Source organism: Thermobia domestica, chromosome 7 (assembly GCF_964235325.1).
Source record: "Thermobia domestica chromosome 7, izTheDome1.hap1.1, whole genome shotgun sequence".
Taxonomy (NCBI): domain Eukaryota; kingdom Metazoa; phylum Arthropoda; class Insecta; order Zygentoma; family Lepismatidae; genus Thermobia; species Thermobia domestica.
Window position 1 is genome coordinate 159,174,294 of NC_137460.1, and position 22,885 is coordinate 159,197,178.

General features: G+C 39.4%; 1 protein-coding gene across 2 annotated transcripts in view; it reads right to left on the reverse strand.

Moving 5' to 3' along the window:
• Positions 1-22,885, reverse strand: part of LOC145688960 (glandular kallikrein-3, submandibular-like) — a 110,165-nt gene that overhangs the window by 75,756 nt on the left and 11,524 nt on the right. Inside the window, exons 2-3 of one of the 2 annotated variants that reach the window (XM_081763122.1) lie at positions 16,400-16,512; positions 1,823-1,996 (exon numbers count right to left, since the gene is read on the reverse strand). In XM_081763122.1, the coding sequence (XP_081619248.1) occupies positions 1,823-1,864 (42 nt within the window). In that variant the 5' untranslated portion in view covers positions 1,865-1,996; positions 16,400-16,512. Of the gene's footprint in view, positions 1-1,822; positions 2,001-16,399; positions 16,513-22,885 lie in introns of both variants that reach the window. The other variant, XM_081763121.1, reaches the window with a different exon arrangement.

Consider the following 22,885-nt stretch of genomic DNA (forward strand, 5'->3'; position numbering starts at 1 on the left):
TGATTGAGATCGGTCGGGTGGCTCAAGAGTGATGAAGTCACAAAGGGAGTAATTTTAATTTTAAGTTTTTTTTTACATATATCTCCCCCTCCCCTTCCCCTAGCTTGCCTCGTCAAAATGAAACGATAAAAAAACACCGAAGGCCCAATCCTCATATATGTTGAAAATTTGATCGAGATTGTTTTTGTTCAAAAGTTATTAGGTTTTAAAAGTTTTTATTTATACGTCCCCCTCCCCTCCCCTTCCCCGAGGATATACCGTTAAAATGAAATTACAAAAATGTTTTCAGACCCGAACCTCGTGTGTCTTGAAAATTTGATTGAAATCGGTCGGATAGTTCACGAGGTATTAACTTACAAAAATAGTCACTTTCAGTCTTATATAAATTGATTTGTATATATCTCACTCTCCTTCTCCACCCCTAAGTTGCTCCGTCAAACTTAAATCACAAAAACGAACCCAGATCTAAACCTCATCTATGTTGAAAATTTGATCAAGATCGGTCGAGTGGTTCAGAAGTTATTAAGTTTCATTTATTTTTCTACCCCCTCTGTCTACTCCGCCCCCGCCTCTACCATCAAAGTGAATAGCCTAAAACCAACCCAGCCTCGAACCTCATCCATCTTTCAAATTTGATCGAAATCGGTCGGGTGGTTTGGGAGATTTAGAGTCACAAACATAGTGATTTTAAATTTTATATATATAGATTGCTAATCCTATGATCAATAATGAAATTAGAAAATTGTGTCATGACAGTTTCCAAAGGAATTTTATTTTTAGCACTCTTAAGTGCTACTTCAGTTTCTGATTCTAAGCGATTTTCACATTTTTCGAAATTTTGCTTACAACATTCTTCAGCTTTATTAGATCACGACTGTATACTTTTATTAATTTTGTCTATTCCTTGATTCGCTTTTTGGAGCGACTTTCTAAAATTATTGAAGGCATTTCACAAAACACGAATCTTATCTATTTAAAACATGAATAATACCTCTTTCTATTTGTTTTCAACATTGACATTCCTAACATTAGTATTTTGCTCACAATTTTGTAAGATGTATTCGTTACTTGCTCCTTGATTGAGCCTAAAACATTAGAACTTTCATTATCATTATTATGTGTTTTGAACTTTTGTTTCTCAATTTTATCGTGAACAAAATTTTCCTTTTTGAGAGTTGGTTCATAGACCTTTTAACTATGAACAGTTTTACAAAATATGTGATTTTCATTTCGCAACTCCTTTCTCACCTTTTTATTTCGGTATTTCACTTTGCACTCTTCTTTATCCAAAACTCTTTGTTTACACACGCATAAAATTAACTTATTCTTCCTTTAAAAATCCTTTTTTCATTTCTTTCTTTGTTTGTATTTGCGTAAAACTATTGATATTTTCTACTTTTTTCTCGTCACAATCATACTTGACACCCTTCCCTTTACCTCTGTTTTCATCGTTTCCACATCATTTCCGTATCATTCACAGCTTCCATAAAACTTTCTTGACATTATGTTAATTTTCGTTGCAGATTTATCTACAAAAGCGATATCTTTTGCAAAGGGAATTCGCTTAATTCTTCCACTTTTATCCAAATGCTCTCTTTACTATACGTAAAATAAAAAAAAAATAATAATCCAAGATCAATATATTTGCCATATACAAGTGAAACATTTGATTTCACTGTTTTCATAAAATTAACGTTAAAGATGATCCTCCCTGGATCTCAATATTTCAATTAAAAATGTACTTAACGAAAACTATTTATTTCTTCTAACTTATTACGCTACTAAAATTTACTCTGATCTATACAACTAGGAGTGTACATACCTTGTATAATGCCAAATCATTCTGTACATTCCCAGGAATCATTAGGAAGTCGTCTTGTGTTATAACTTTTTCCACTATTCTTTCCTGTTCAGTTGGGAGATTTGTTGAATTATCTAATATAATTGTTCCTGCCACCACTTTGATTGGTGTGCAGTCTCTAGTTATAGGAATCGCCTGTCTGAAAAGAAACATTTCTGTAACCGTTAGTAAATAATTACGCCTGAAAGTCTTATCCAGTAACAGCAACATACAGCTCATGAGAATTCTTGTGGAGCTCGATAAGTGTACAGTGCTTGCGTACTGCTAACCTACATCACTGGCGTAGCCCGAAACTTATTAAGAGGGGGAGGTCACACAAACAATAATGCATATATATATATATATATATATATATATATATATATATATATATATATATATATATATAAACCCCGTCATGGCCTTTCCCAAACCCGTGCTGTGAAAGGGGGAGGGACCAGCTGTGTTGTGTCTGGTCACTGCACTGCCTTGTAGTGGCCTGGTTTATCCTGAGGTGGAGATAGGGTTTCGGGAGCAGCGTGGGAACACACTTCACTCTTATCCATCTTGTGCCAAGAGCGGGCAATGTCTGCTAGTTGTCACTGCGTGTCAAGATAACAACCTACCAGATGAGGTGAGGCTTCGGCTATCCTCCGAAATGGGCGACTAACTCGTGCCATTGGATTTGGGAGAGTCCGTGACCTTGTCACGTCCTCAGCGAGGTAGGTAGTTTTAAACTGACGCCCCTACCGGCGGAGGTAAGGATTCGGCTATCCTCCGAATATGGGCAACTAAACTGTGCCCTTGGGTCCGGGAGATAAGGCTACGTGGTACCTCAGCACGTATGAAAGAGCAGGTAGTTGGTGTGCCCAAAGTGTGATACCGGGAGGATGATATAGGTACACTCAAAGAGCGTGTAGTGTGTGCTCTTGGGTCCGGGATTTGATACTAGCATACTAACGCACACTCGTACTTCAGGAGCGCTGAGGTAGTGTTGCTGCATCCTGGTTGTCACCGACTGGGTGCAGTTTTCACGCCCCTACCAGGGGAGCCGCCACTCCCAAATGGCCATTGTCTTTAAAGGTAGACAGTCTACATCAGCCATTTGGTCTGGTAATGTACGACGTATTCCTACCGTAATTAAGGATATTTCCGTATGGTTTGAAAGACCCTACCGAGGGAGGATATGGTGTTGCCCCTCCCAATGGTGGCCTACACGTACCATTGGGTTCGGAATGTAGTTTAGTTACGACGTGTACGTGGCACCTAGACACGTAAAAGGCAGGTAGCCCCGTATTGTTTGGGCGGGCCTACCAGGGAGACACGGCTCCCAAATGACAATGTCTGCCTTGAGCAGACGGTGTACATCAGTCATTGGCTCTGGTAATGTACGGTGTACCTCTACCGTGATTAGAGGAAGTCCCGTATTGTTTGGACGATCCTACCGGGAGGGGGATGTCGGATTCCTACCTGCCGGGGGGACTGAACGGAGATGGGGGAGGGGCCAATCCCAGGAATCTGGATAACGGTTCTGATCCTGCCGAAGGGTGGAAACTCTGTATGATATGGGCTGGCACCAAACTCAAATGGTACGGGAGTATCTCGACGTGTGCGTGATACTTCTACACGACAAGGCGGTTGCCAGTTGAACAATAGAAGTAGGCACGGCCGGGATTGAACAAGCCCCTTCGGGCATGCCTGGGCTCTGGGATTTGGGTTGGACTCTGCTGGGCTGTGGCCATACCGTGGGATTCGGTACCATGCGGGAGCTAATCCCAGGAATCTGGGTAACGGTGAGCGTATGAAGGAGGTGAGCTTGCCTTGAAGGCGTCAAGGTCAGAGGACAAATTTTGACGGTGCACAACGTGCACGACGATTAAGTTCCAGATTGAGGAAAGCGGGCTGGGTGCTTATGTTAGTGGAACCGATCCATTAAAAGGCCAACGTGCGATGGATATATGGATTTGACGTGTAGTCAGAATATATAAACCTATATATTTAAAATTGAATTTACATTATTATGATGCCTAGTTTTGACAATTGGCGCGTAAGTGAGAATAAACTGTTTTTATATAGCATTCATTATATGTACTGGCCTGTGAAGGACAGAAACATGGTGATGTAACTCAATACATTGACCATGTGTCCATCACTTTCAGTTTTCTTTAGATGCACAGTATTGAAATACTGATGGAATTAGCTAATATATAGAAGGAAGTTCTAAACTAAATGTACTTTCGTTACAAACAACAAATAACTATGACCGGCCAAATAGCTAGTTTAATTGAGCTTAATTGGTCATCTCAGTTTTACCCAAGCTCCATTATTTCTAGCTATCTGGCTCGGACTTCCATATATTTTAATTTAAGATATATCCAATTGTCTCATGATGCTAGATCAACATCGGGAAACTTTAGTGCTTCCGCTAGCAAGGGATAACGCACAGCAAAGTTGCGTACGTTAATAATTCGACTAAGCAGAAATTATGTATTTAAGAACAAGTAGAAGACAGTCAATGAATCGAACTGAGAAATTCCTAGTGTGTAAAGCAATAGAACACAACCTCTGTTTCCGAGTTTAGCCTATCCGTGACCGAGTTTGGACAGCAAATATAGCCATCTTTATTCCTTAGGCAACACACTATTTCCCCAACAAATTTGGCTCATTTCTGTCCAAAGTAAAGTAAGTAATATTTGGCTTGTAATTTCAGATGACATGATAGTGCACATTCGTGCCCGTGCCTTCGAGCAGCTCAGGTCGCAAAGCCTGCTGGGAACATACTTCATAAGATTTTCACACATTGGTAGTGTGGTGAACTCAGTGGAATCTTTTTTGGCTATTAAGGCTAGTAGGTTTGATATTTGTGGTGAGTCCAATTCCTGTGTCTAGGAAATTTGAGTGTAATGTCTTATAAAAAAGAATTACAATACAAATTTATGTTCGATAAGCGTTATCGAAGTTCTCGACCTAATTCAAGTCAAGTTTACCAATGGCTGTTAGAGAAGTTTCCTCGCCTGTTTGATCAGATTTGTGCTCTTCAACTTCATGAAGAAACTTTTAGTATTTATATTAAGTTTAAATCACTAACAGATTATGAACAGTTTGCCTCGACAGTGCCTGAGACGGTGACCTATAATCATGTGGATGGTAACGTAAGTACAGTACGAATGTTACCGGGTGAGGATCCTGTAAAATTGGTGAGAGTTTATGATTTTCCATTGGAAGCTCCAGTACAGTTATTGGAAGAACATTTTCGTGCCTATGGATTGTTACGGCGAGTAGAACGACAATTTTGGGCGGCCCCGTTTCCTATGGGCATTGAACGTGGTGTGCAAGTCATACATATTGAGCTAACTAAGCATATTCCGTCTAGATTGATAGTTCAAGGTTACAAAGTGAATGTTTCATATGATGGTCAGCCAATTACTTGTTTTTTGTCAGAGCACGTCACATACAGTATCTACCTGTCATTTAAAGAAGAAGAATAGTGCTATGGGGGGAAACCGCCCCCGACGCCAGTGCTTATGACTGAATTGGAGAATGTATGGCGATCAAATCCGCTTCCGGCTTCTCCCGATCACGTAAGTGCCGAAACAAGCTTATCTAAGGCTGAATTTGCAAAGGATAACAGTGCTCCCGACGAATCTCAGTTTCCTGCTTTACCAACGGGATCCGTCGCGCCTTTACCATTACCCACCAGGTCGTCAGTATTGGAGGAGAAAATATCTTGGTGTCTGAGCAACAGCCCTCGGAGTCGCCTCTGGTCTCTACGATACATTCGGCGAATCTCAGGAATGCAGATGTCACGTGTCCGAGTGAACCCCCCTCCCAGGGTCTTGATCCTCTTAGTAATTCTGTTATATCACCCATTGCTACGATGATTGCCGTGGATCCGGCTTCCCAACAAAAACGCCGAAGGGTATCTAGATCAACTTCTAAAAAGAAAGAACTTACAGCTGTGGCTGGTGGTTCTCAAGGTGCGATACAGTCCATGTCACGTGACCAGAGTCTGAAAAGCCGTGCTACTTCAGATTCCGAGATATAGCGTGCCTTCATAGTGTATTTGTTTTTCTTTATTGTGTTTTCAGTTTACGAGTGTCTTACAGTTTCATTGAGTTGTGTCCAGCAAGGTGAAGATTTCTTTTTCAAGTTTTTATGTGTCATACATTAATTATATACTGCAGTGTTTTGCTATGGGCGCTACACGTAAGTTTTTGTTTGTACTGCTGTTAGTATTTTTGTGTGGGAGTATGGCGCAGATAAATGCATTTACTTTAATTACTCTCAACATTAACATAATTAGCTCTGCACAGAATCTAGCCTTATTAAAACAGTTTATTGATCGGAATCGTGCAGATGTTTATTGTTTAACTGAAGTCACTTTTCATACATTTGACTTTCTCTCGGACTATAATGTTATAGTGAATTCTGAAAAAACCACTGGTGTAGCATTGTTAGTACGAAAGGGTTTCAGTTATGATAGGGTTGTGCTATCTCAGGATGGGAGAGCCATCCGTTGCTATATTCACGGTATATGTATTATATGCTTATATGCCCCTAGTGGATTTATGAAAACACGAGATAGGGAAGAATTTTTTCTAATGTCATTCCATCATTGTTACCTCCTGGTATTAATTATTGTTTATTAGCCGGCGATTATAATGCGGTGATCGACGCCCGTGATTCGCTCACACCATCACCTGCCTGTCATGCCTTAGTTGAGTTGGTGAGAGTTCTCCAGCTCCAAGATGCTCTTCTAGCATCTCACTCTAAGCATGCAATGACGTACACCTGTACTACGACACAGAGTCGCTTGGACAGGATTTACGTCGATGCTAGCTTAAGTAAGCCTGTCGTCGATGTTCATACAAGGCCTTTATCGCTCTCAAATCATGCAGCTGTATTAGTTCATTTTAAAATGACTTTTATCTTCCGGCGGGGAGGGGACGTTCATTCTGGAAGATCAACAAACAACAAACTGATTTTAAGAGACGACACTGTTGAAGAGTTTACCGAGCGTTTTAAGTACTGGCGTAGAATGCGACGTTATTTTCCAATGGATACTGTGCGATGGATTACTTATTGTAAACCCAAATTCCGTAGTTTCTTTCAATGGCGAGGGTAATTGTCCCAACAGCACGATCGTCAGATATATGAGTTTTATTATCGGGCATTATGTAACCTCTGGGCTGACAGCCGTCTCTACTTAATCAGGCTTGTATTAACGATATTAAACGTAGAATGCGTCAAATCGATTCTCGAGCATCGTTGCAGGCGTATTTTTCGGCGGAAGAATCGTCTTCATTGTATCATGTGGATCTCCTGTTTCGACAGAGAAGAGCTACATGTATTGAATCGTTAGTATTGGCCAATGGCGATTCCATTTCTGACCCTTTACAGATCTTACAAGAATTTACGCGACATTACGTCGCCTTTACGAGCGCGTCGAATTCGAATTTTTGCTCCCGAGTTTCTATCGGCCCTTCCCCAGCGGTTGACAGAGGACAATTGTCAGGCTTTGTTGCGCCCTATTACTGCTGACGAAATCTTTGCAATTCTCAACAAGTCTAAGGGACGTAGTTCTCCCAGCATAGATGGCTTGAGTGTATCTTTTTACCGTCATTACTGGCCTATTCTTCGTGGTACACTTGTAACACTTTTTAATTCCTGGTTGTCTAATGTACCCTTTAATTCTAATACAGCTGTTGTTGCACTTATACCCAAATCATCCAAGGCAAAAGTTGTGGCTGATTATCGACCCATCTCATTATTGCCAGTTGATTTGAAATTATTTACTAAAGTTCTTACAGCCCGATTACGACCTATCATACAGAAAATTATCAGTTCGTATCAAGCAGGCCTACACGAATGGCATAACATTCAATTCACCCTACGTACTCTTAGACATCTATTTGCATACTTTCAGTCTCGCAGCGTTCCAGCAGGAGCGTTAGCAGTCGACTTAGAGAAGGCTTATGATAGTGTAGATCACAATTTCCTTTGTCTCACGCTAGATGCTTGGGGTTTTCCCGCAGCTTTCTGTCAAGTAATTTCGAATTTATACGCCACCGCCACGTTTCGTCTCCAAATTAATGGACATCTATCTGACCGCATACCCTTAAAGCGAGGTTTGCGCCAGGGCTGTAGTTTAAGCTCTATTTTGTTTTCTTTAGTTATAGACCCTCTCCTCTATCGATTGGCGCTTGTGTCTCCCCCAGGTCCTACCCTCTTTAGTTGTCAAAATATCTATTGTTTCGCTGATGATCTGACTATCACAGGGGTCGACGCGGTTGCTCTTCAGGGAGTCTTTCCGGTTCTCAAGCGATTCTTTAGTTGCTCTGGGCTTAAGTTTAATGAAAAGAAAACTCAGGTGTTACAATTTCACGGCTTTCAGTTACCGACTCCTACCCCAGGTGCGCAGACTATTCCGCATGTTACATCCTTAACTATTTTAGGCATTCCATTCACGTCACTTCCCACTCCCCATTATGACGAAGTTTGGCAACCTATCCTCACGCAAATTCGTGGGTTATTCTTCTTCCTCCGTTTTCGTAGACTTCATTTACTGCATCGCATCCAATTTATCAATATATACGTGGCCTCTAAGTTGTGGTATAGGGCTCGGGTATTTTCCCTCCCTGATTTTTAAGCAAAAAGATTGGAATCCCTGTTCCTTTGGGATATATGGCGGGGTTACTATTTTTGCATTCCCAAAAATGCCATTTACCTCCCACGTTCCCGAGGTGGTCTAGGTTTAGTTCATATACGTCTCAAATGTCAAACTCTCTTCATGGCAGATCTATTACGAACCATTGGTTTAGTTGTTTTTGGCCGGAGTACGATCACCCTGTCAATCCCCTTTTATTCAATTTGCCGATCAGTGTCCGAAATATGTTTTGATCTTTATTCGATATTGGACTTATGCAGGGGTGACTCTAGTCCCTCAGCAGCACAATGCTCGCTTATTATATTCTGTTCTTTTCACATTGTCCTCTCAGCCGACTCAGTTACGAGTAGTACAACAGTTTCCACATATAGAGTGGCAGCGAGTGTGGGCAAACATTTGGAACCCAATCTTACCCTCCTGTATGCAAGTGTTATGGTTTCAAGTAGTCCATCAACTTATTCCGACACGTGCGCGTCTTTATGCAATATAACGAGCACCAGATGCCTTGTGTAATATATGTCGTTCTGAGGACACTTTGACTCACCGGTTTACAACATGTGAGGGAGCGCCAGTGATATGGAACGCCTTGCAGGCGATGGTGGGTCGTATCACTCGTCGTCCGAGTGCACAGTTTCAAATTGATCATATGCTCCTGCCGAACTTTCATTTTTCCCCCATTAAGCATCGTGCAGTGTTTTTCCTGATTGCAAGCACTTTACTATATGTCCAGCGGCATATCACGTTACTGGATGCACGCACTTATTTTGTTTTCTACAACGTACACGCCGGAAATGTTATTCTCCGGAGCAGGAAAGGCTTTCTTTTAGTAGGTTTTTAGAAGTGATTTTGTCATAAAATATAAGTTCTTCTCTCGGTTTTTTTCTGATATGTATTTATCTATTTATAGTCCTATGCATTTAAAGTTGTAGATCCAGAATTTGTAATTTTTAATTGTATGTCTAGTGATTTTCTTGTATAGACTCAGCTAGTTGAGTCAATTTTGTATTTACCAAGAAGGTAATAATAAAACTGATAGTGTAGGGGTAACGTCATGGCCTTGTGAATAATACAGCAATCGAACGTAGGTTCAAATTCTGTTCACACCAAAGTTACCTTTTTTCCAAAGTGATTGTGAAGAATCGACTTATCACACTAGACAAGCAATACATAAAAATGTGGAAGCAAACACCTGTATCATGATATAGACGATTTACGAATGCTGGTTGGGAAAGGGCAAAGGAATTACCAGGACATTCGAAACACATCATTGATCTGCAGTATACACTTTTCGTGTTAACGTTCTCAGAAAGAAATACTACACCATTTGTTAAACAAAGTTTGGCTAAAGCAATCGGTAATGTAGTGGTAACGTGGCAGACTTCCAAATTGAAAATTTTGGTTCGATTCCCCATCAGGTAGTACGATTTTTTCGCATTAAATAATGACTGCAGATGCGTTCTACATCATACACCGCAGTATAAGTATGTTTCATATTTATATTCGTCCCCCTTTCTCCCTTTCTTGACCTTTCTCTATCCTGTCTTTCCATCTTTCACTTCTCCCCCTCACACACACACGTACTTCATGTTGCAAAGTTAAAACGGAGCAAGATAGCGATATACCTGTTCTGGAGAATCTAATTAACTGTTAACTTCGGCATCGTGTTGTTCGTGCTCTGGGGATAACATCTCCAGTCCTGGTCATCTCTGACAGAAATACTGTTTAAAAGCAATGGAATAAGTAAAATCTCTTTATAATCCTCTGGGTTACCGAGTCTCAGTCGAAATACCGGGTCACTACGGATTTGAATCCTGACCCAGTGGTACTCTACAACCTAACCAACATCATACGACTGACACCATGATCCGTTTGAGCTCTTAACGTGTTCATTTCATCTGTACAAATTACGTTATATCCGGAAGAGATAAAATCAATGCTGGATGTTCGGAATAGATAAATCTTCGGAAAAGACTAGAAAATGGTAACCTCTTTGGTTATTTAAAAACAAAATTTCATTTGTACTAGTTCGACACAAAATTCGTTCCCATCCTATAGTTCAATGTGTTTTTTCACGTTGAAATTTGAAACATGCTACATCTATGAGGAACATAAACTTTTCCTTTCGAAGATTTGTAACTTTTCATTACGAAACACTTTGGACTTCTAATATAGGGTATTTCTGATAGTAATTTAGCAGTAAAATAGTACTCTTCCATTTTCTCTTTCTTTCTTTCTTTTCTTTTCTTAAAGTTTTTTTTTTGCTTTTTTGTTGTTTGCATTAGTAGTCTGAAATGGAAGATATGAACAACGCTATCTACTGGATTTATTAGATTTTTTTTGGAACAGTACGTGCAATGAACACTACCGAATTTCAATCGAACCACGCGGGAACAAAGCATGTGTGTTAAACTTTTGACATTATCCTAGATGTGTCTCGGAGATATACAGTTCTACTTGAAATTAAGTATGCTATTCATTATGGAAGGGACATAATGAATGTTTAAAGCATCCTCTATATATTCGAATAGTTCTGAGAAAGTATGTAAAAAGAAACGTTATTTCTATATTACTGTTGGATTTCTGCAAACGGAACATTATAATGTTAGGTTCTTTTCTTACTACGTTTGAATTCAACAGTTTTATCAGTTCTCCCTTTTCTTTTCCTTCTTCTTTTGTCTTCTCTCTCTCTTTGCCTCATTTCTGAATTTCTGTGTAATAGACATTATTGGTTTCAATTTTTCATTGTGTGTGTTTCAGTTTCTCCCTACATCAACTTAAGAATCTTGTTTCGTCTCGGTTTTATTATTTCATTTTTTCGAAATTAATACATATGTGGTTTGAAATAAGAATTGCGCTCATGTTGTTAGCAAATTTTAGTATAGGAGAGAAGAAAGGAGGAGAGAGAGAGGGTCTCTTTACCTGACACGATTATGGGATAAGGTGTATATTGGGTGGCCTAACTGCACGGCGTTAGGTGTCGCAATTTTTTTGATGAGGAGTGTACAGAGACAGAATTTCACCAAATTTAATCACGTGCGAAATCGTTTTTTTCGATTTTCGACTCGAGATGGGATTAGAGGGTCACTTGTTCCATAAAATTAAAAACTTAGAGTTGTTGCAGGTTTCACACTGTTGAGTTCGTGCTAAGAACGGTGCCAGTAGCAAATCATTAGACAGTTTTATTTGCAATTTTTCTGATATTGAGCATCAAATTGAGAATAGCTAAACTAATAATAGAACGTGAGTTGAGAGCGCTCCTTTTAAAACTCTTGAGTTTAAGCGTGAGTTAACTCACTTTTTACGCTCTGAGTTTGAGTTAAACTACCCACTCCAAGAGTGAGCGCTTACATCCGTAAGTATGGTTGAGTTGGCAGTTTTGTTCCTAGAGTTCACAAATTTCTCAGACTATCTTTCTATTCTAGAAGAAATACCGTGGTTTTATCTTTCACTACTACTATAATAATATAAAGCTAAATTACAAAATCAAATGGCAGTTTACTCATAGAAAAATTTGATATCAAAGAATAACTTAATGATTATGGTTTAATGGGGAGATCAGGAGCAAGGCTATTTATCTCCATCATGATATGATCAATATGTCGATCCATGTTACACATTAAAAACTCAAAACAAAATTTAAGAAGAGAAGTATAGATCAAATACAAGTTCTACAAAATAAGATATTGAAACAAATAAAAAAATAATGATTAAAATAGAAATAAAAAACACTTAAAGAATAAATTATAAATTACAATAAATATGCATTATAAATAAATATGTGTAATAAATTTGCATTATGTATAAATTACATAACAAGTATCAACAATAGTAACACATAAAAGGAAAAATCTAAAAAGCAAACCTCAGAGCACGTTAATTATTGGAATCTCAAATAAAAGTGAGAATACGGACACTAAAGGCATCATTGTCCTACAAAAGTCTTACTAAAATTTTCAGGCAATGTTAAACTTCACAGAGATCGCAGTATGTGGACATTCTACTGGATAATAATTATAACGCGGTGACGTCTGTCAATTCCACAAAATAAGTTTTGCTGCTTGAAGCTTTTTTTACTGGTCTGGTTCGAATCAGCTGGCCAGGTAAAGCTCTTCCATTGTAGGAAATAATTGTTCAGACAGAAGCATGAAGAAACTACTTCAATGCAGTTTCTCCAATTGCGGCGTTTTGGCTTCTGTTTCTGCACTTTCTTTTACCCGAACATCATGTCCCGGCACCAGCAGATAACGAAGACACAACCTGGTTGCTGCTGTTGATAGCTTCAGCTTTTTGCTGTTCTCACGATGTCTCTCACGGGAGCATGTGTATTAAAGGCATTATCCAGGCTGTTTATAACGCGTTCCGAGTCAGATCAGATAAACACGCGAGTCAGCAAAAGCTCATGGACATAGTCATGGACACAGTTCAGCGATGAATTCTGAACACAAATGGTGCAGACTAAATTCAGAACTGTCAAGTTGCTTCAGCTGAGAACGAGCCAATCAATAAACCATACAGTCACAGCTAACCTGGATCGACTACTATAGAACTGTAACAGCATAATAGGATCAACGCCCCAGGTGCAATGGGAAGGTACATAATGCAAATTCAAAACAGGAAAAAATGGGCTTAAGATTACGAATGTGTGGTACCCATAATAAGCAACAATTAAAAGTCAATCTCAAAAATCGAATCGTGTAAATAAATTAAAGACGAGTGCTATCGAGAAACAAACAAGTGCGTATGATCAAGACAAATCTGTTAACAGAAATGTACATTTTTTTAAACGAAACCCTATCTTGACCTACAATCAAGATATTTAACGTCAGCTGAAGCTGTTTAGTAATGCCGCAAGGAATTTGAAGCATTGATAAATGAAAAGATCATCAGCGTATAGCAGACCAGAAACAGCAGCTTAGATCTGCGAGAAAATACTGTTGATGGCGACAACAAACAGCCTGAAACTAAGAACGTTGGCTTGTGGGACACTGTTTCCTGCAGAAATCTGTCTGAGATATTGGGACCCACATTCATCTTAAAATAATGTTATTATAGGAAACACTTCATGAATTTCGCCACATGACTACAAAGACCCCAGTCATATAGCTGTTCTAAAATTCTATAGCGTCATGTTGTATTTCCAAATAAAAGAAAATACTGCAACAAAACGATAAACTTGTTAATCATGGGCTCAAGAAGCTTACAGACGCAGCTTGTAAGCCGAATGAATTTGTAGCTCTGGTTATTATTACGGTTTCCTCTGTTTCAAGATGGAAAGGACCAGCGCCTTATGCCATCAGGAAGGAAACCCCTTCCGACCAGATGCGATTTACAGCTGCAATAATGTAAGTTGTGAATTGCACGAGATGTTCCACAACATACAGTAAGATATACGGTCAATCTCTGGAGCAATGTTGAAGGGCTTGATTAAGACAGAGTCGAAGTCGAGAACCACGAAGAGAACGTTATAATCATCCGATTTGGCACTACAGACATTTAAAAGGTTTCTCTCAGTACGAGTTTGAGAACGATTGAATTTGACTGAATAATGTGCAGAGTCAAATGTAGAAGAAAGCCGTCGATCCAGTATGTTGACTATCTTTCTAAGGTTAGTCTTCAGAACCATGTTTGCTTATAGTACAGGCACACTAGTACTGAAAGTAGCCTTTTATGGTGTGACCCCGACACCAAAAACTATTCATATGAGTTCGACCATTGAGAGGCATTCCATAATCTTCCAACTTTTGCGCTTCCAAGGTCAATCGGGTATCTAGTAAGGCGCGAAGAATGAAAATGTGTTCAGTTGTTGAAGATTTTCTACAGTTAAACCGATTAAAGATAGCAATAGCACGTCAAAAGCTAGGATAGCTTCACGGTTTTCCGCAGGGCCATCATAGAACTCACCGTCGTGGATCGTCACCTCTGCATTCTAGGGCGGAACTATAGGCAGCGGCAACAAGTTTCAAAGAGATCTGCCGCAGCGCATACAAGGAAATCATCAGGAAACTCCCGGAATGTTGGCTAATCAGATCAAGTTGAAGTGTGGAAGATGACACGAGTTAGTAAAAGGCAGATGATCATCAGTGATCATAGAAAAATTATTACTGCCACAGAGATCTGGATGCACTTTCCGTATGAAGGAAGCTGCAAGGGAAACACTACACAGAGAGAAGTATATGTTCAAGTATGTTCCAAATCAAGTAAAAAGTGAGTAGTATTGCTGTCATTAAGACCAAGCATCCCACTCTCTTCAAGGAATACCGTTACTTGATTACCACGATCGTGAATGGAGTTGGAGCACTATAGGCGATGGTATGAATTCAGATATCTCATAATCAATGCATATGGCTCAAGTTGATTGTAAAACTGAATGAGAACGGCAGCCAGAAAGGCTTCAGCACGAAAAGTATACAAAGAACAGGTGGTTATCGGGCGAGGGAAGAAAGTTCTCGTATTGATTTTATACGCTGAGAATGAGAATCACAGGAAATAGCTACACTGCCAGCAGCACAACAATCAGTGTGTTTATCAAATACGTAAATCGTGTAACGTGATAAAATATGATTGATTGTAAGGCTGAAAGAGAGCTTCTTGCAAGCAAACAATAGCTAGTGAATGGCCAAGGACCAGTTGTTCCAATTACTTAAGATGACTACGGAAACTGTTAATGTTCCATTGAAGAACCTCCATATTTCGAAAGATTAACTTTTAAGCCGAACTCTTCGTCGTGAACCAGTTATCAACCACTTACTATCTATCAGTTCGTCCTCCGCAATATCCGATTTCGGTTAATCAGAGGTGACTTGAAAGATGCTAGTTATTTGGGTTTCCTCTGAGAGAGAACAGGTTCATTAAGAGATGTCGTAACTTGATGTCAACAATAATTGCGAATGGCGATGCGGTGGCCTTAGCTTGAATTAACCGTTAAGAACACGAGATGTTTTAAGAGATTCACTAGATAACGTGTTGTCTGCGGTTTTCTGTTCAGGGATTTTAAAGTCATTGAGACCAGTTTATGTGGAAATGTCATATGACTGAGTAGCCACATATCTCCGATAAATAGCGGTAAGAGAGACAAACGAAACAGGAAACGAGGTTGAAATGCTCTCTTTTAGACGAGCACCGAAGGACTTCAAACATTGGTTGCAGAAATTTTTCGACAACCATCTCGGATACATTTTTCTCTTTGAAAGGCGTGAAATCCTCTTTCTCCACTACATCTTTATATATAGAGAGATCCTCCCCCTTCAGGAGGTGCCCGGCTCGAGGAATTTAGAGAAAATTTACCTATAAATTGAGGTTTCATATGTGCGATCGCCGCAATACTCCCGGGACGTTTGCAAGGAGAACTAACACTACTCCCCTAGTAATCCCATAGACTGCCCTCATCGAAGAACCAGCGGCGTGGAGCCGATGTTGTTGAATGAAAGGAAATGAGAGGCGCTCCAGAATACCACCTCTGTCGACAGAAACACATGGCCTCGAAATGAAATAAACGAAAAGCGAATAAATTAATATTGGAACATTAAAAATAAGAATGTAGTAATACAATGCACACTTTTAACGCTATATATATTATTGAGCTTATAACGCTATATTATTAAACAAAAAGAGCATTGGACTGAAATAAAGCAAGTCGAGATAGTGCAGATCCACCTCAGACAGAAGACGTCCACTGATCAAACTCTTGTGAGAGTCCCAGCAAAAACTAAGAACAAGCAAGTCCTGCAATGGTATATGCAACTGACAGGGCAGGCAAAGAACTAATAAATGAATTATGAATAAAGCTACCCTTTGAAGATTATCCCCTTTCTGACAATGATTGTCCACTGAATGAAGGGATTGAAACGAGTAATAAATGTCAAATCTTATACATATATTCGTAAAATACATACGCCAGAAACTCTTCGACGTGGCAGTGTGCAGCAGAAATAACCCAGTATTCACTCACAATTACTCCACCACACAGGTGCTCAAAACTTTTCTTCAGTTTATAGTGTATTGATACCTGTAGAAATAAGAGCGTAAGAAGAGTTAGAAAAAATATATATAGTATGTATTTATATATAGTTCAAACCCTATTAGTAGTGCAATATCTATGACTAAATCCCAACTGCTGGTTTGGATCACATTTTCTTTTACGGTAGTTTTTTTTCTTTCATAAACCCAATTTGACATAAAGCCAATATCACACATACATTTAACATTATTATAGAGATGATGATAGTCTTCCACGTACACAATTTGAACTGTTCACTCCGCTTTTCTACCACTTGATTGTGTTCTGTGTAAGGACTAGTACCTCTGACAACTGTCTGATGTGGGCTTTCCATTGAAAAAGACTCTTTTGCAAGTGTACAAGGGACTTTAATAAACTTCTGCTGACGCTTTACAGAGACCGGAAGCTGTGAATATCTTATGATAAGAAAGGCGGTGTTTCAGAATTCAAAGGGATAGTAGTTCATCGAGTCTTTTCTATGGGATGTCGGTGAATGAACTAACAGTAATCCCGGTCCTAGCTTCCATTTGTCCATGTAATATGAACGATGATTTGGTTGTGTGATTGGACCTCTCCGATACAATTATACGAGATTGGTGTCCACTCTGTATAGTATGGAGGATTTTGTGGTTGTAAATATCACGCCAAAGGCAATAATATTCACATTGCTAGCTACCCAACGTAGCTTTCATTTTATTCTGTAAGAAAATCCAGCCGTGACGATTAAACTGCGTGAATAATTTTCTGTGCATTCACGAATGAAATTATTTGTCCTTTAGCATCGACAATTTCATACGTAATTGCTCGAACCTTTCACAATCGACCAGATATATCCATATCTCGTGTACGGTACCTACAAACTTCCACCGATCTCCCGCCAGGTGGTAATCAATCAGCTTTTATTACGGTTGATTTTCAGTTGCACTACATGACTCACTTTCAGCACAAGAAGATACGCCTTGTGGATCGCCTTAAGACGTAACATTCTGTGAATGGCATGATGGATGGTTTATTGGGACTCACGGTACGAATTGGACATAGTTCGCTGTCAATTGATTCTCTGACGCCGCCAATATCTTAATTTCATGCAACACTGATGATGTTGGCTTCAATTGATTCCATTTAGGATGTGGCGTAAAGGGTTATGCATTGCTCGCAGATGGCCAAGCTGCATATCGTCGCATTATGGCAATCACAGTGGAGCGTTCAACAGCAAATTCTTGTTCGTGGCACTGTGTAATTATGCTGGAATTACTGAAGAGGGTAGGCGAAAAATGCTGCAATTTAGCTTATCCAGAATCGATTCACTCTCGGCACCATTAGACTTCGCAAAACACTTTGTAGTTTGCTAGTAGATATACCACTCACTACTACGTTAGAGATGCTACTTGCACGTTTTCGCGCTGTACTCGTATCGTGTGCTTCGCATTTCGTCTATATAGAATCCCATCAGCCTTTGAACTGTTAGCGTTACAATTATTATCGTTATGTCTGTGATACGACTTTATTTCGCATTTGCTACCTACAAAAAGAAAGTTTTCTAAATTTGGTTACGGTCTAATTGTGAATTTGTTAGCATGCTTAATTTACGAAAGAACAATGATAAAATTAAATTCGAACATACAATAAAGTTCTCTTAAACACATTTACAAATACGAAATTATGCGTTATCTTTCTAGAAGCGTATTTTACTGACCATAGATAAGTGTCCTAAACTGGGGCTGTAAAAGACCAGCAAAGTAGATCATAGGTTACAGAAAGATTGTAAGCATTGTGCTCTGTAAGAGAGATGACATATAATTGTTCAGCACATTATCATCTGAAATCCAACTTAGGAATACATGCACAAAAGCATATACGATACTAGATCAGGTGAAATGAATTCACGGCACATGTGTCATTATAAGTATTTGCTGTAAGTATTTGCGATATTTATCATGCGATTTCCTATACAATTATTTATTGCTAGTAATGTGATGTGGGAACAAAAATCCCGGGACCAGTTCGTTAACATTCTCAGTGATGAACAAGTATCAGTATAATAATCGTGATGGAAGAACCTAGGAACGAAGATCTGCTCCCTTTCAACAATTGATTGTTTATTATTTATGCTTTCGTTTGGATGACAATGGTTGATCTGATTTCAATGGCAATTGCCGTTCTGTCGGAAAAGCCTGAACGTCTGAACGATAGTAATGTCCAAGTGTAGCAGTAGCACGTCTTCTACGGGAATCTTTTGCCTCTCGTCTTGTACACTGCTGATACAGGGTTTGTTCGGAAAGTAGTATGATTGATTTTTTTTAATATTCACAATTTTGACACATCGACTTAATAGTTTTCCAAATATGTCTCTTCTGTATCAATACAGCGTTACCAGCAACTCTGCTAGAAGCTGGAATGCTCTACAATTCCCTCGTATAGCCCCTTGAATAGCCTGGACCGAACCGTGGTTCCGTCTTTTCATGACACTTTTCAGCTGGGGGAAGAGAGAAAAGTTTGCAGGAGTGACATCTGGGCTGTAGGGTGGCTGGGGAAGCTGTGATGCCATGTTTGGTCAGACAGTTCATGACAGCAACGGCTGTGTGTCTCAGCGCATTGCCGTGATGAAGCTTCTATGATCCAGTGATTGCTGGACATACACCGGCGACTCGTTTTCTGAGTCTTTCAAGTACTTCCACGCAGAATACAGCATTCACAACTCTCTGTGAGCCACTGCTTTGCAGTCAAAAAGATTATCAACACCATTTTCGACTTGCTCATGCGGGCTTTTTTTCGGACTTGTCTCCGGTGATAACATTGTCGAGAAAATTTGGATCGTCACGAACACAACATTTTGTATCACTCAAAACACTTGATAAATCCATTGTATCACCCCCATAAGCAGTCTTGATCTTGATTACGTCATGAGCCTCATTCGCAGTTTTACCCAGTTTGACGCAAAACTTCACCGCATAAAGGTGCTCTAACAAACGATTCATTGTGGAGATGACAAGGCACCTTGAAAGGGGTTCATATAAAACTCGATTTACATATCGTGAAGGCTTGGAGACGACTAGGCTATTGTGCGCTAGTAGCTAAGACCCCCCACCCAACCAGCGCAGTAACATCCCTGTCCTTTACCACGTTTTGGCGGGAAAAGTCAGTCTTACTACTTTTCGGACAAACCCTGTATACCACTGACAAGTCACAACTCACGTGAGCATCAAATCTGTGGATCAACTGTCCATCATCTCGCAGCCGCGCTATACATTCATGTTTGAAGTTCTTTCTCTGCAAAATAGGTGCTCGTTGAATCGTCCTGGTATTTCATACATAACGTATTTGCATACACAACTATAATCGTCGTGTTGCTCTCTTCAAACTATTATCAACATATCCTCTACAGGTTCTATGATCACTCTACCCACTAGAATGGCAACTTTGCTGAGAGCTTCAAATTAAGGTTAATACAATCTACAAATACATTTTGCGAATTTTGTTCGAATCGGACGGTGTTGTTAAATGTTTTTTTTTTTTAATATATGTAACAACCTGATCAACTACACGGTAAGACTGTAATTAAATTAAATTGGCAATTGACATTGACAAGTTCGAATTGGTACTATATAGTTGGTTTTGGCTTCTTAAAATAAGTCACAACCTATGACGAAATTGATGTCCTTTCACATCTTTTCCCAGGAACTCCAACCGAACTACCGTGATATCAGCCCGCAAAGAAACTAATTACCATTACTACTATGATGTTATCTTCACTATTATTATGGCCAGAGAAATTATTAATTGCCATGGATATATCCCTAGTATCTATTATGATAATGCGGGCGTTTCCCATTTGAGTATTTTTGTTGAGTTCTTACACGAGTTACAAATACGAGATACCTGTATCAGTTCTTACTTTGTAAAGTGAATGCTATATTCTTAATTTAAAGAATTAGTTCAAAATATATTGCAGCGATAAACAGATGCAGTAGAATAAACATCTTAGCAACTTAAAATTCTACTTCTACAACTGCATCAACGAGGAAATGCACTCCAGGGGAGACAATGTTTCATAATGTATGCATGTCAGGTGGAGAATCGATTCCGTTTTTGCCACATCCAATTCGAGATGTATGACATAATGCATCAGAGACGTGGAAAAAGCCTGGAATTGTCGGAAGTAATTGTACGAAAAGCCTTGAGTTCAGTGCCGGATCTATAAACCGCAAGACCCCACGGTGCAGGGTGCCCGGACCCTAATGGGCCCAAGGGCTTTCAAAGGTCCCCTGCACCTTGCCTGTAAACACTTATTTTTAAAACACTTGATAAACACAATAGTTTAATTACTTGAACCAATTAATGAGCTACCAGGGCTGACAACGACGCACGAGATGTCTTATTTTCACTAACAGTCAACCCAAAGGCCAGATATATCTCAGCCACGATATTCAATATTAAATAATTAATTGTCTGTCTTTAAACTTAAAAGCTAATTTGTTGAAGGAAATTAAAATAATGCCATTTTTCTCATTAATCATTGATACAACTCACGTATTATCAGAGAAAGATGAAATGATTTCAATTACACTAGTCAACAGTGAAAATGTATCTGGAATGAAATAAATGTTTTTTAACTATATCGACCACACTTGAATTAGCTCTCGTTTCCTGGATAAAGGGGGGAGGTGAAATTAATTATAATTATTATATTTTATTAGCATTCATTGTCAATCCCTTCCCACATAGGCCGCTGATGGTAGACGAATGATTGAGTTTCCTGTAGGACAATAGCTGTGTGTATTTTGTCACTATTCTTAGCCCGGGCTCATAGTAACAAGGGGGAGGGGAAAAGGAAGGGAGGAGTAGACCATGTTTCATTTAAGTGTGTTTCAGTCTGTTACAAGCTATGTTGTGTTCGGGTGCTGGAAGAACATGTTACTGAAGTGTAGTTAGTGCGTGTAGTCATTTAATTCCTGTGATTCAATATGCGTAGCAAATGTGTAAATAGTGCTGACAATTTTTGGTACATTTGCGGACAGACTATATTGAAATCCCCAAAGGAGGCCAATAACGCCATATATTAGGAAGGCGTACAAACTGTACTTTGGCCGTGAAATCGGGGACCAGGACAAACCATAGGCTCCTCATGTATGTTGCATATCTTGTGTTTCGAATCTTCATTCGTGGTTGAATCATAAAAGATCTTCCATGGGCTGTGCTATACCCATGATCTGGCGAGAACCATCAAACCATGTAACGATTGTTACTTTTGTATGACAATTCCATTAACACATGGTATTTCCAAGAAGAAAACGTCTTCCTTGACATATCCAAAAGATAAACCTTAACTGTTGGCGTAGTAGTATTGGCCCCACCTGAGGATAACTTTTGGCCCCTGGGTCCCTAGCTCAGAACCCATGGTCCCTGGCCAGGGGTCCATGACCTAGGGGTACCTAGGACCACTCCCCTCTAAATTTTGGCAGGGGTACCTTGGCCCACCCCCTCTAAATTTTGGCAGGGGTACCTAGGACCACCCCCTTTAAATTTTGGAAATTGCCAAATCTAAAAATTTGGTATGGTAGCCTAGGACCATAGTATGTACTTCTATCAATATTGGGGGTCTATGTCGTTCCCTTTTATGGGTAAAAAATTGCCAAAACTTCAAATTTCGGAGGTTTTTGATCTTATTTATCGCCTTTGTTGAGGTGTTATTATCCTATATGGTTATATGGGCGTATACAGGGGTCCATTACCTTTTATAAGACATGGGTATATTAATGCACCCCTTGAAAATTTTGTGAGGGGTACCTTGGCCCACCCCTTAAATTTTGAAAATTGTCCAATTTAAACATTTGGCATAATAGTATAGAACAATAACATGTATTGTGATAAATTTGGGTGGTCCACCTCGTCCCCTTCTAGGAGTACAAAATTGCCAAAATATAAACGTAAGCAATACGTTGTACCATGGGTTTGGCCTTTGGCCCATTTTATCCTCTTGGATGAGGTCCTATTACCTTATATGGTTATATGGTTCTGTATAGGGGTCCATTACCTATCATAAGACATAGGTACATTTGTGCACCACTTTAAAAATTCTGAGGGGTACCTTGGCCCACCCCTTAAATTTTAGAAATTGCCCAATTTAAACATTTGGTATAATAGTATAGGACCCTAATATATAATACTATAAATTTACATGGTCCACCTCGTTCCTTCTTAGGGGCACAAAATTACCAAATTTTACTACAACCACGTGTTTGGTATTTTGGCTCATTTTATCACCTTGGATGAGGTCCTATTACCTTATATGGTTATATGGTTATGTATAGGGGACCATTACCTATCATAAGACATAGGTACATTTGTGCACCACTAAAAATTCTGAGGGGTACCTTGGCCC